Below are 13,195 nucleotides of genomic sequence, written 5' to 3'. Positions count from 1 at the left end.
CCCTATAAGCAATATTGCACTACTCAGAGCTATTTACACAGCAGAGACAATATCGATAGGGTTCTAGTATCTGGTCATAAACAGAAAATTTTTTAGTCACATGGTAGGAAACTTGCTGACCAATTACTAGTGTCAAAAATTCATTAGCGTCTGATTAAGGGAGCAAACTGATGCTAAAAAATTTCATTCACAGCCCTCCTCAGTTACAAATTTGCCTCTTAAAGCCTAGTTAACAGTGAGGTTGCTCTTTAATTAACTTTAGCTACCTATCTTATTTTTAGGAGCATTAGAATATTTAAAATAAAACTAGTGAATTTTTTAGAGTGGGGAGGGAAAGAGGGAGACAGAGAATCTTAAGCAGGCTCCATGCTCAGTGCTGAGCCCAGCATGGCACTTGACCTCATGACCCTGTCATGACCTGAGCCATCAAGAGTCAGAAGCTTAACCAACTGAGCGCCACCCAGGTGCCCCAAAACTAGTGAATTTTTTAAACCCAAGACATTCATATTTCAGAAGCCAGTTTTCTTCTAAATCAGTAATAAAAATAAATGGAAACTTTTATGCCCATCTTATGAATGATAAATAAAATATGCAATTTAGCTGGGAAAAGTCCATTGAAATCAACATTAAAGCCCCCCAGACAGCCAAATTACATTCTGCCAATTGGACATCCTTGGAAACAGACTGGGACTGTAAAGAAGATACTATATAAACAGGAAAAGGAATAGTTTAGGAAATAATTTTGAATTTTAGAGTATGCTACATATTGCATAAACATATAATATTCGGTCTGTTATACTAGTTTTCATTATAATCATCAGCTTAACGCTTTATACCACTCAACTATTTGGCAGCAAGGAGAAAAGAACTACAGACTAACTTAAAAACACTTCCTTTTTTTTTTTTTAAAGATTTTATTTATTTATTTGACAGAGACGCAGCAAGAGAGGGAACACAAGCATGGGGAGTGGGAGAGGGAGAAGCAGGCTTCCCAGGGAGCAGGGAGCCCGATGGCGGGGCTGGATCCCAGGATCCTGGGATCATGACCTGAGCTGAAGGCAGATGTTTAACGACTGAGCCACCCAGGCACCCCCAAAATACTTCTTTTTTACAAACCTATAGATTCTTACTGGAATAATAATGCTCCCTTTCAAAAGAACCAGTGCTCTAAAAAAGCAAACACATCCTCATGTGAGCAAGTTTGCCTCAACAGCATCAAACCACATAAAATGAAGAAATATGGCAGTCTTGTCTATGATGAGAGAAGTTGGTAGAGGTACATTCTAGACTCAGTAGCTTAGAAACACATTTTCCATAGAAACATTGTTTTAAGGGAGAACCGGGCATATTAATACTTCCAGATCTAGGTTAGCAATATTTTCAACCAAAGAAAACTAATACTTAATGAACACACCCCTTTCTTTACATTCCCCTCTCTCCGATGCAGATTTAGAAACACCTTTATCTACTCTCATTTTATTTTGTTCATGGCTCTAGCTTACCATTTCATTTATTATATTATAATCATTTGTCTGCTTGATAGTGTCACCACTTGATTTCAAATGTTTTGCTGGCAAGAGCCCTGTCTTCCTTTTTATATCCCCTAGTTTTCTTTTTTAAAGATTTTATTTATTTATTTATTTGAGAGCTAGCGAGAGAGAGAGATTGAGAGAACAAATGGGGGCAGAGACAGAGGGAGAAGCAGACTCCCTGCAGAGCAGGGAGCCTGACATGGGACTCGATCCCAGGACCCTGGGATCATGACCTGAGCTGAAGGCAGTCACTTAACCAACTGAGCCACCCAGGCGCCCTATCCCCTAGTTTTTAATATACAGCCTAATGCTCAATGACAAAAAGGAATAGATGAAAGAACATTCATTCCTTTGAAAAACAATCTGGGAACCCAACCACCCTCTAAAGCCTGTCTTAAGAAATATTAAAAAAAAAAAAAAAGAAAGTTCCCAACAACTTGAGGACCACCCCAAACATATACACAATCACAACTGTTTTTTGTGTATTTCTACTGGAGGGCTGAACTATTATCTAGCCTCTTCCAGATAGAACACATGTCAATGCATGTCTGGAACAGATAAGCAATAATATGCACAAGCACCAGGTTGCACATGTTATTGCCAGCAAAAGCAACATCAAAGCAGAAGAAAGTGAGAAGCTTCAAGTTCATCAGTTCCTAATCTGCAGGCATTTATGAAACAATTATTAGAGTAGTACACATAAGCAAGCCCCTGCCTGTAAAAGATTGGTTTTATCAGTTGAATGTAGTCTAACTTTTTAAAGCTTTCAGGATCCTAGATTATTTACACTAATTGTGCTATGGATACATAATGGACTACAGGGAGAGATTTTCATAATATACTGAACAAATTTGGTTTAGAAAAAATAGGGGCGCCTGGGTGGTCCAGTCAGTTAAGCATCCCACTTTTTTTTTTCTTAAAGATTTTATTTGAGAGAGAGAGAATGAAAGACAGAGAGCACAAGAGGAAAGAGGGTCAGAGGGAGAAGCAGACTCCCTGCTGAGCAGGGAGCCTGACATGGGACTCGATCCCGGGACTTCAGGATCATGACCTGAGCCGAAGGCAGTCGCTTAACCAACTGAGCCACCCAGGCGCCCAAGCATCCCACTCTTGGTTTTGGCTCCAGTCATGATCTCGGCACCTTGGGATGGAGCCCCACATCAGGCTCGGCACACAGCACAGAGTCTACTTGAGACTCTCTCTCCCTCTCCCTCTGCCCCTCCCCATCGTGCTCTCTCTTTCTCTAAAATAAATAAATAAATCTTAAAAAAAAAAAAAGGAAAAATAGTTAAAGATACACCTGCAAAAAAATCTAAAATATACAACATTGACATAATACTCATAGAATTGTAGGGATTTTTTTCATGTCTTCTAATTAAATTACATGTATAATTAAGCAAAACTTTTTTTTAAAGATTTTTTATTTATTTATTTGAAAGAGAGAATGAGAGAGAGAGCACATGAGAGGAGGGAGGGTTAGAGGGAGAAGCAGACTCCCTGCTGAGCAGGGAGCCCGATGCGGGACTTGATCCTGGAACTCCAGGATCATGACCTGAGCTGAAGGCAGTCACTTAACCAACTGAGCCACCCAGGCGGCCCTAAAGCAAAACTTTTTTAAGTGTAAGTGCATTCTGTACTAAGTCACTCTTCACTTAAAGGTCATTGGGTTTGCGGCACCTGGCTGGCTCAGTCAGTGGGGCATGTGATTTTTGATCTCAGGGCTGTAGGTTCAAGCTCCACGTTGGGTACAGAGATTACTTAAAAATAAAATCTATATTAAAAAAATTTTTAAGGGGTGCCTGGTGGCTCAGTCATTAAGTGTCTGCCTTTGGCTCAGGTCATGATCCTAGGGTCCTGGGATTGAGCCCCACATCAAGCTCCCTGCTCAGCGGGAAGCCTGCTTCTCCCTCTCCCACTCCCCTTGTGTTCCCTCCCTCTGTCGAATAAATAAATTAAAAAAAAAAATCTTAAAAAAAAATTTTTTTAAAAAGGTCATTGGGGTTAATGATCTTATTATTACTTAATTTCAAGTACTTTCAACCTCTGAATAGCAGATATTCTTTTCTTCTTTTTAAGATTATATTATTAAGATTTATTTATTTGAGAGAGAGAGAGAGAGAGAGAGAGCACGAGTGGGAGGGTCAGAGGGAGAGGGAGAGAGAAACCCAAGCCAACTTCAGGCTAAGGATGGAGCCCAATGCAGGGCTCAATCTCATGACCCTAAGATCATGACCTGATAGGAAACCAAGAGTTGGACACTTAACCCAGGTGCCCGTGAATAGCAGATATTCTTAATACTGGGCCCAGGAAACCATGGGGGCAAAGGTGTACAAATCCCTACTTACTAGTTAGCAAGTTAATGTATCTCTATACATTTTTCTGATGAGTTGAAGCTCCTCTAAAGATCCATGGCATAAGAGAAAAAAAAAAAAAAAGATTAAAAACCATCACAAGAGAAATGTACATTCTGTCTTAGTGTCAATGACAAGGTATCAAAGATTATCAAATAAACTTAACATCTGTACTCCTAGATGGAGCAGGGGGAAAAATGGAAAGTACAGTAAGTACCAAGAGATAGTCTGCTTTTTTGTCATTCAAAAAAAGTGTGATTGCTTTTGAAACCCAAATGCTAAGCATATTACTGGATACAAAAAAGGCAGATACTTTCCTCTCCTTATTTATTTATTTATTTATTTATTTATTTATTTCCTCTAGTACTAGCCCGCCCTAGTAACATTTACTGAAAGGAAGTAAGTACTGTCATTTACAATTAGGCAGATTGAGTGGGGAAAGGAGGCATTTATAAAAGTTATACAACTCATATTTCCTAACAAAAATAAATTGTTCTAAAAAGTTAAATGTATTTTACAATCACTGTCACTACATGAAAATCTTAGCAAAAACTGAGATTATTTCCTCATTTATAAAATGAGAAAAACACTGAATCAAAGAATCAAGGATTGACTTATACAAACTTTTAAAATGTTATGTACTGAAACAAATCAGAAGTATAACCTTTTAAAGTCTAATTGAGAATAAATTTTATTTATCAGAGATATTCTCAATATTGAAACTTTGTATTATATTTGGGTAACAAAGGTAAGATATTTTTTATTTGTTTCAAAACTTTTACTTTGCTCCAAGGAAGAAGAAAATTCCCCACTTGGTTTTAAATGAATTCATATATATGGTCTTTCATACCCTACTGTTGAAACTGAAAATGTGTTCACATCAAAATACAATTCAAGGCAGAAGAAACCTTCCCTCTCCTCACCATCTGGTACATTTTTTTATTCTTATTTTCTTGTATATAATCTTTTACCCAGAAAACTTAATGGTTCTACAAGCTCTGGGATAGAAAGAAAATTCGATGATATATCTAAAAGGAAATATATTACACTGTTATCAATTCACTTTTTTTTTAAAGTAGGCTCCACGCCCAACGTGGGCCTTGTACTCATGACCCTGGGATCAACAGTCACATGCTATACTGATTGAGCCGGGCAGGTACCCCCCAATTCACTTCTTTAGAGAAAACAAATGAGGTCCTCAAATTAAGCAGTTTTCTTCCCTCAGTCCCTCACCATGTAATGTCTTACCTGATTAAAAAACACAAAATCCTACCCAGTGCTTGGAATGCCCACTAGAGAATGGTAGGAAATTAAAAGCCAAAGAAGAGAAAAACAACCACACTTTAGGCCAAGAGAACTAACTCAGATTTTATAAATAAAATTTGGGAATAAAATGGTTTTCTCATAAGCAGTCATGTTCTTCATTCCCTACCAAATGATGTCCTTGAGTCCATGCCTAATATCTCACATATCTTTCTTCCCTCCGGTATCCATTCTCCTGGCTTTTAAGGACATTTGTTTAACAAATAGCTTACTTTTTTCCTAAAATCTCTGAAATTTATTTAGAATACATGTTATGGGGTTCCTGCGTGGCCCAGGTCATGATCCCAGGGTCCTAAGATCAAGCCCTGCATCAGGGTCCCTGCTCAGCGGGAAGCCTGCTTCTCCCTCTCCCACTCCCCCTGCTTGTGGATCCCTCTTTCACTGTGTCTCTCCCTGTCAAATAAATAAATAAAATATTTTTAAAAAAATAGAATACATCTTGTAACAGTTCTTGCTCTAATTTTAAGATATAGAGCAGTAGTAGAAATCACACTAAGCTGGTTATGAAAAATTTATAAACAAGACCTATACACTGAAAACTACAAAACACTGTTGAAAGAAATTTTAAAGACCTAATAAGTAGAGAGATAACATTCAAGCATCAGAAAACTCATTATTGTTAAACTATCAATTCTCCCTAAATTGTTCTCTCGATTCAACATGATCCCAACCAAAATCCCAGAAACCTTTTTTTTGTAGAAATTGACCAAAAAAAAAGAAAGAAAGAAAAGAAAGCTTATTTGGAAATGCAAAATAATTTAAAAGTTTTAGAAAACAAGAGCAAAGTTTGAGGCCTTACACTTGATAATTTCAAGACTTACTATACAGAGACAAACCATGAGAGACTTAACTATAGGTAACAACCTGAGAGATGCTGGAGGGGTCATGGGTGGGGGGATGGGGTAACTGGGTGATGGGCATTAAGGAGGGCACTTCATATAATGGACACTGAGTGTTATATTCAACTGATGAATCACTAAAATCTACCTCTGAAACAAAAAACAACAACAAAAGACTTATTATAAGGCTACAGCAACCATGACAGTATGATACGACATAACTGAAACAAAACAGAGTTCAAAAATAAATAGACTGGGGTGCCTGGGTGACTCAGTCAGTTCAGTGACCAACTCTTGATTTCGGCCCAGGTCATGAACCCTGAGGTCATGATCTCAGGGTTGTCAGCACAGAGTGTGCTTGAGATTCTCTCTCTCCCTCTCCCTCTGCCCCTCACCACGGCTCACACGCATGCTCTCTCTCAAATAAATAAATAAAATCTTTAAATAAATAAACCAGCCCATACATACATGTTCAACTGATTTGTTTTTTTGTTTTTTTTTTAAAGATTTTATTTATTTATTTATTTGAGAGAGAGAATGAGAGATAGAGAGCACGAGAGGGAAGAAGGTCAGAGGGAGAGGCAGACTCCCCGCTGAGCAGGAAGCCCGATGTGGGACTCGATCCCGGGACTCCAGGACCATGACCTGAGCCGAAGGCAGTCGCTTAACCAACTGAGCCACCCAGGCGCCCCATGTTCAACTGATTTGTTACAAAGGAGCTAAGGGTAATTCAACAGGGATATGAGTCTTTTCAACAAATGGTACCAGAACAGAGGAATATCCATACGCAAAACAAATAAAAGACCTTCCACTCTCACTTTATACCACATACAAAAATTAACTCTAAATGGACAGAGATCTAAACGCAAAATCTGGGGCGCCTGGGTGGCTCAGTCGGTTAGGGGCCCAACTCTTGGTTTCAGCTCAGGTCAGGATCTAGGGGTTCTGGGATCAAGATCCATGTCAGGCTCCACACTCAGCAGGGTGTTGCTTCCCCTCTCCTTTTGCCCCTCCCCCTACTCATGCACACTCTCCCTCTCTAAAACAAATAAATCTTTAAAAAATAAAATAAATATAAAAACTAAAACATAAATCTTCTAGAAGAAAACATTTGTGACCTTGAGTTAGGCAAAGATTTCTGAGATAGAACAAAAAGAGCATAATTCATAGCAGAATAGATGTATAAATTGAACTTCATCAAAATTTTTTATGTGAAAGGGCAAATAACAGAAAAAATTAAAGGACTCTTGTAATAGTTAAAAAGACAAACATCTTGGAGGTGCCTGGGTGGCTCTGTCAGTTAAGAGGCTGCCTTTGGCTCAGTTCATGATCCCAGAGTCCTGGGATGGAGCCCCACCTCGGGCTCCCTGTTCATTGGGGAGTCTGCTACTGCCCCTCCCCCCTGCTCATGCACCGGCACGCTCTCTCTTTCTTTCTTGATTAAATAAATAAAATCTTTTAAAAAAGAAGACAAATATCTCAATTTGAAAATAGGCAAAAGATTTCAACAGATATTCACTAAGGAAGATATTCCAACTGCAAATAAGCACATGAAAAGATATTCAATATCATTAGCCATTAAAGAAATGCAAATTCAAACTATAAGCAGATACCACTATACAATTATTAGAATAACTAAAATGAAGAAGACTGACATGGTTGAATGACTCGGTTTTGGCTCAGGTCATGATCTCATGGGTCATGGAATTGAGCCCCACATCGAGCTCTGTGCTCCGTGTGGAGTCTGCTTGGGATTCTCTCTCTCCCTCTCCCTCTGCCCCTCCCACTGGTGCTCACTCTCTAAAATAAATAAGTAAATCTTAAAAAAAAAAAAGAAGAAGAAGAAGACTGACAATATCAAGATACCAAATGTTGGTAAGGATGTGGACAAACTGGAACCCTAAATCATAGCTTTGGTAAATATTTCAGTGGTTTTTTTTATGAGATGAAGCACATATTTTTATCATGCTACTCAAGAGAAACAAAAACATTATGTCCAAAGACTTACACTACAATGTTTATAACATCTTTATTCATAATAAGCAAAACCTGGAAACAACCCAAAGTTCACAATCTGATAAATGGATAGTTTGTAATAGTCTATACCAATGAAATACTACTCAGCAATAAAAATGGTCCAACTACTAATATGTACAACGCAGATGACTCTCAAAAGCATTGTGCTAAGTACAAGAAGTCAGGCACAAAAAACTGCAAGCTATAAATGATTCCATTTATGTGAACTTCTAGAAATGGCAAAACTAGAGACCAATGATTGTCAGCGAGCTTGGTAGGAGGAGGCTGACTGCAAAGGGCCATAAGGGAACATTAGGTAATAGAAATGTTCTAAACCATGTCTGTGGTAGTGGTTACATGACTGTCCATATTTGTCAAAACTCTTCAAACTGTACAACTAAAATTGTTAAGTTTTACTGTATGCAAGTTATATCTCAAAACTGATTACCAAAAAAGTAATGGATTCATACTTTATTCTATTTCATTATTACAAAAAAGAACTTTAAAACAAGTACTCTTAAGTTTGAAATTCAAGCATAAACTACATAGCACACAAAATTAACACCAATTAAGATTTGGGGCAAGTTATCATGAAATATACAGCAGAGATTGTTTTCATCACTTACTAATTCACCTTAAAACTCAAAGAAAACCCAAGAGATGCCAGAACCTATCCAAATCTGTTACAGAAAAAAGAAAAATACAACTACTCATTTAAACAAGTCATAACAACTTCAGCTATTAAAAATGTTATCTCAATGTGTTTCATAGTGCATTAATTACGATAGTGAGTTTTTTTTCAAATTATGACTTCCTAAAACATATACTTAGGGTAATAAAATTATACACTTTTCAGCAACAAAGATTGTGGTAAATTACAGATACTGAAGAAAGATGTAAGGCAAGAATCAAAGTTCTGGTGTGCATTCTGCTTTCAGATGCTTTGACAATACTATTGCACTGCTAGCTGTAAAGTACAGTAGTGCAATAAAGTCAGAGCATTCGTTAGCAGAAATTGGTAGGAAAGGAACACAAAAGCATCTTGCATCAGTTGAAGCTTCAGTATGAAAAGAATTTAAAGAAGCGTTGCCATTTTGGACAGAAGACATCCAAAACCTAAGAACATGTATATCAATGTTAAAAAGAACTGAACTTAAATGTCAAAATAATAGTTTTCTGGGGCGCCTGGGTGGCTCAGTCGGTTGAGCGTCTGCCTTCGGCTCAGGTCATGATCCCAGGGTCCTGGGATCGAGCCCCGCATCGGGCTCCTTGCTCCGTGGGAAGCCTGCTTCTCCCTCTCCCACCCCTGCTGCTTGTGTTCCTTCTCTCTGTGTCTCTCTCTGTCAAATAAATAAATAAAATCTTAAAAAAAAAAAAGAATATTGGAGTAAACAAATGAAAAAGTAAAGTAAAGAAAGTAAAATAAGTTTCCCAATCTCTAAATACCCAATCTATCTTTCTGGAATCTAAACTACACTAAACTTGATCCCAGGGTCCTGGGATTGAGCCCCACACCCCACATCCCACATCCCACATCAGGCTCCCTGCTCGGCGGGGAGCATGCTTCTCCCTCTCCCTCTGCCTGCTGCTCCCCCTGCTTGTGCTCTCTCTGTCAAATAAATAAATAACATCTTTTAAAAAATAAAATAAACTACACTAAACTCTAAAAAGCTCTTAACCGTCTTATGGCTTGTTATCTCAAAAGCTTACAGATTCCCAGGGAATTAATGTGTCCTAAACAAGACCCTACCTAAGGGAATACTATGGAAAGGGACTTTAAAATTTAAGTTAACCCCTAAAGATCCTGAACATAGGAGGAAATCATCTCCATCTCCTTCAAATGTACAAACATCAAGGAGGAAATAATAATGGTACAGGAGGAGGTTCTGAGATTTAGTACGCAGGTTTTCTTGGATTCAAGCCAATTATCATTATCTTACCCTTTGAACTAGTAAGAAACCATTTAAAAGTCAGATGTAAACCCAGAAATAGAAATAGTATCATAGTATCACACTGTACTTTTGTGCACAATCACTAGTGGTACCCCAAAAGAACACCAGACAAATACCACTCAACCAGTAAGTGAAAGGGAAAAAGTTAGAGAACAAAGATTACCCTACAATGAGCTTATTCCCCTATTAATAATGTTGATTGATGCAAAAATACTTTCCATTATTTTCACGAAACTTTCTTTAAATAGTCTAGGTCAGCTATTTAGATTCAACCACCTAAAAAATAAACTCAAATTCAGGACAGCTGGAACTTGAGTGACCTGACCCAATCCTAAGGCCACGTAACTCAGGTATTAGAATACTTCAACTCTGCTAGCCAAGGATCAGGTTTTAAAGACAGGTACTTCAGAGACAAATGTTTAATTTTCTGAATTTGAAGTTAATTCAAACAAGAAAATTATGAAATATTTAAATAAGAGGACCAGTCTGTCTGCAAAGTGAGAATAAGTATTTTCTTTACAAAGTTAAATAGTATGCATTCTCTTTCACTTATTAAATTTTCAACATTAGTTCCTCAACAAATCCTTTATTCAAGTAATGTAGAACCAAAACTCAGAGGATTGTATAGGAAATCATTTCTTTCCAATCTTAGAAATTAAACCAGTTCATAGACAAAACATCTTAAAGCACATGCCAAATCTGAAGATGAGATACACCATCCTTCACTATCCAATCAATAGAAAGCAGTAATAACAAAACTATAATAGTTCAAATACAGTTTTTAAACCCTGATGATTGTGGAAACAAACCAATAACTTAAAGGGGAGGGAGGAGGCTGCAAGTAATTACCTGCAGGTAATTTAAGAAGACCTGCTTTCTTCTCTTCATCTCTCACAAAGAATTTTTTAAAACTACCCCATCATTCAAACACCTAAAAGTTTAAGAGTCTGGCTACCTCACAATTTTCTAAAACCTTTCCTCAAGATGTATACTTGATCATTTTCTTCTTAAATTAAAATGTGTTCAATCTTGGGCACCTGGGTGGCTCAGTTAGTTGGGCGACTGCCTTCGGCTCAGGTCATGGTCCTGGAGTCCCGGGATCGAGTCCCACATCGGGCTCCCTGCTCAGCGGGGGGTCTGCTTCTCCCTCTGACCCTCCCCCCTCTCATGTGCGCTCTCTCTCTCATTCTCTCTCTCAAATAAATAAAATCTTTTTTTAAAAAAAGTGTTCAATCTTTAAAAAAAAAATCCTGTGAGAATATTGACTCACATGCAAAGTCCAAAAAAGGCTTAATTGGTACCTCAAAAGTAAACAGCCAACTTGAGTGGAGAGAAGAACTGTTAAAAGCAGTTTAGCATCTTAAAATTAGGCAGAAATATCCATCCAGAGGGAGGAATTCAGAATGGGGAAAAGGGGAAGACAGTGTTAAACATTTATGCCTGTTGACAGAATCAAACTAGGATACTTGACATGTTTTGAATTCTTCTGTTTAAGACCATTAATGATAAAAATAACAAAACTTTGATCTAGAAGTTCATGATTACAAGTTTGGAAAGCAACAAAAAATTCTTCCTTCTTCACTACCATCCCACCCCAGCCCCATGCCATTCCCCACACACTCCCACAAAGAAAATTAAAACTCAAAATGGTTAGAATCAACTGAAAGCCTTCAAGTCAAATGTATATGAGAGGCACTATAATTCATTAATACATCAGAAGAAAATAATAAGATATATCAAGCTCTCACATTTTCTAGAGGTGGGAATGAGGATGAGTGTGGTACTCAGTTTCTTCCAGGATCACAAGTGCTGATGTTGAAGTGACCCAAGGTTCAGCTTGGACAGAGCAGCACTGGCACAAATGATACCTAAGCTGTAAAGCCAGAGTATGGTAGGGGGAGGACGGCGGACTGCGATAGAAAAGAAAGATTTGGGCTTTTTTACTTAATTTTGTTATTTCTCTTTAACAAAAAACCGACAGGAGTTCAGTGATGGGCGCGTCCTCCAAACTCCTCATTTTTAAAGAAAGCCAGCTCAATTCACACAAGGTAATGCAGGGGGCAAAGGACTGAAGACAGACAAGGAGAACTAAGAAGAAAAAAGCGCGGGCGACCAAGCTGGTAGTCTAAGAATGGGAGGAAGGGAATAAAGACAAGTGAGGGGACGATCCATAGAAGAAAATTAGAACAGCGCTTCAGCTTGGCGCCCTCGAGCAGGCCAAGCAGCAGCGGGGGTCCTTTCCGATGATTCGCCCCTGCCCCCTACTTTCATAAATGAATGAAATTCGGCAACGCAAGAGCAGGGTGCCTTCCATATTCCAATTCCTCCCGTGCGCCAAGAAAGGAGCTCGAGGTTCAGGTCCCCATCGCTCACACCTCTCCCCCACCCAAGGACTTGCCACCTTCAAGCCAAACAGAAATTGGCCTTGGGGCTTCCTTGGCCGCTAGGAAGTTCTGCACGCAAGTCAAAACCTTTCTCTCAGACTTTCTCAGCCCGCCTTGGATAACGTGAACCGCTCTGCCGTAATGGGATTTCTCTCCGCCCCCCTCGGTTTATTCCCCACCCCACCCTCCATCCCCCTTTCTTGGAGTGTGAACAACCTCTCCCATTCTAGGGGCGTTTAGGGATCATTCCAGTCACGTCTTTTGGGGGGAAATGCATAGAACGCTGTCTTCAGGAGCCACAGCTCCCTGAGGGGCGGAAAGGTCAGGGCAAGGAACAAGGAATTCCAAAGGCCCGGCTCCCTCGGCATCTCCCGCCATTTCCCTCACGAGTTTCCCGGATGTAACCCCTTCCCCCGCGGCGGTTAAGAGACCAGGCGGCGGCGACTCCCTTTGATACAAGAGGAGGGAACTCGAATATGGTCCAGCTTCTGCCGCCCGGGGTTTCCGGCGACCCAAAATTGCATCCCACCTTGGAGGCCATCCGAGAGAAAGAAACTACCCAGTAGATCTCCTTCACTTTACACTCACCATCAGTTCCAGCTTATCGACCTCCGCCTCCATGTTGAATAGTTGACATTCCTCAGACCGCGGCGGTGCTTAAGCCGCAAACCGTACTAGCACTGAGGGTCCCTATTGGACAGCTGTCACTCAACGTCTCACATTCATTGGTTCCTCAGCTTCACTGGCGCCCGCCCATTGGCGACTGGGTAACGCCCCTCCACATGAAACACTTTCTCT

At 39.4% G+C, this 13,195-nt stretch overlaps 2 protein-coding genes across 5 annotated transcripts in view; both read right to left on the bottom strand.

The window, feature by feature from the left end:
• Nucleotides 1-12,949, bottom strand: part of SKA2 (spindle and kinetochore associated complex subunit 2) — a 37,430-nt gene extending 24,481 nt beyond the window's left edge. The window contains exons 1-2 of the mRNA XM_073879552.1: nt 12,815-12,949; nt 4,734-4,737 (exon numbers count right to left, since the gene is read on the bottom strand). Coding sequence (XP_073735653.1) covers nt 4,734-4,737; nt 12,815-12,938 — 128 coding nt within the window. The 5' untranslated portion in view covers nt 12,939-12,949. The remainder of the gene's footprint in view (nt 1-4,733; nt 4,738-12,814) is intronic.
• The window catches only part of TRIM37 (tripartite motif containing 37), a 187,858-nt gene extending 174,800 nt beyond the window's left edge, over nt 1-13,058 (bottom strand). For 2 of the 4 annotated variants that reach the window (XM_073879530.1, XM_073879528.1), the window contains exon 1: nt 12,986-13,058. In XM_073879530.1, coding sequence (XP_073735631.1) covers nt 12,986-13,018 — 33 coding nt within the window. In that variant the 5' untranslated portion in view covers nt 13,019-13,058. The remainder of the gene's footprint in view (nt 1-12,985) is intronic. The other 2 variants (XM_073879527.1, XM_073879534.1) reach the window with 1 other exon arrangement.
• Nucleotides 13,059-13,195: the final 137 nt, after the last annotated feature.

This window comes from Callorhinus ursinus, unplaced genomic scaffold, assembly GCF_003265705.2.
Source record: "Callorhinus ursinus isolate GAN/ISIS: 27379988/994484 unplaced genomic scaffold, GSC_fseal_2.0 scaffold34, whole genome shotgun sequence".
In the NCBI taxonomy this organism is placed as follows: Eukaryota; Metazoa; Chordata; class Mammalia; order Carnivora; family Otariidae; genus Callorhinus; species Callorhinus ursinus.
This window is presented reverse-complemented; position numbering and strand designations above follow the sequence as displayed.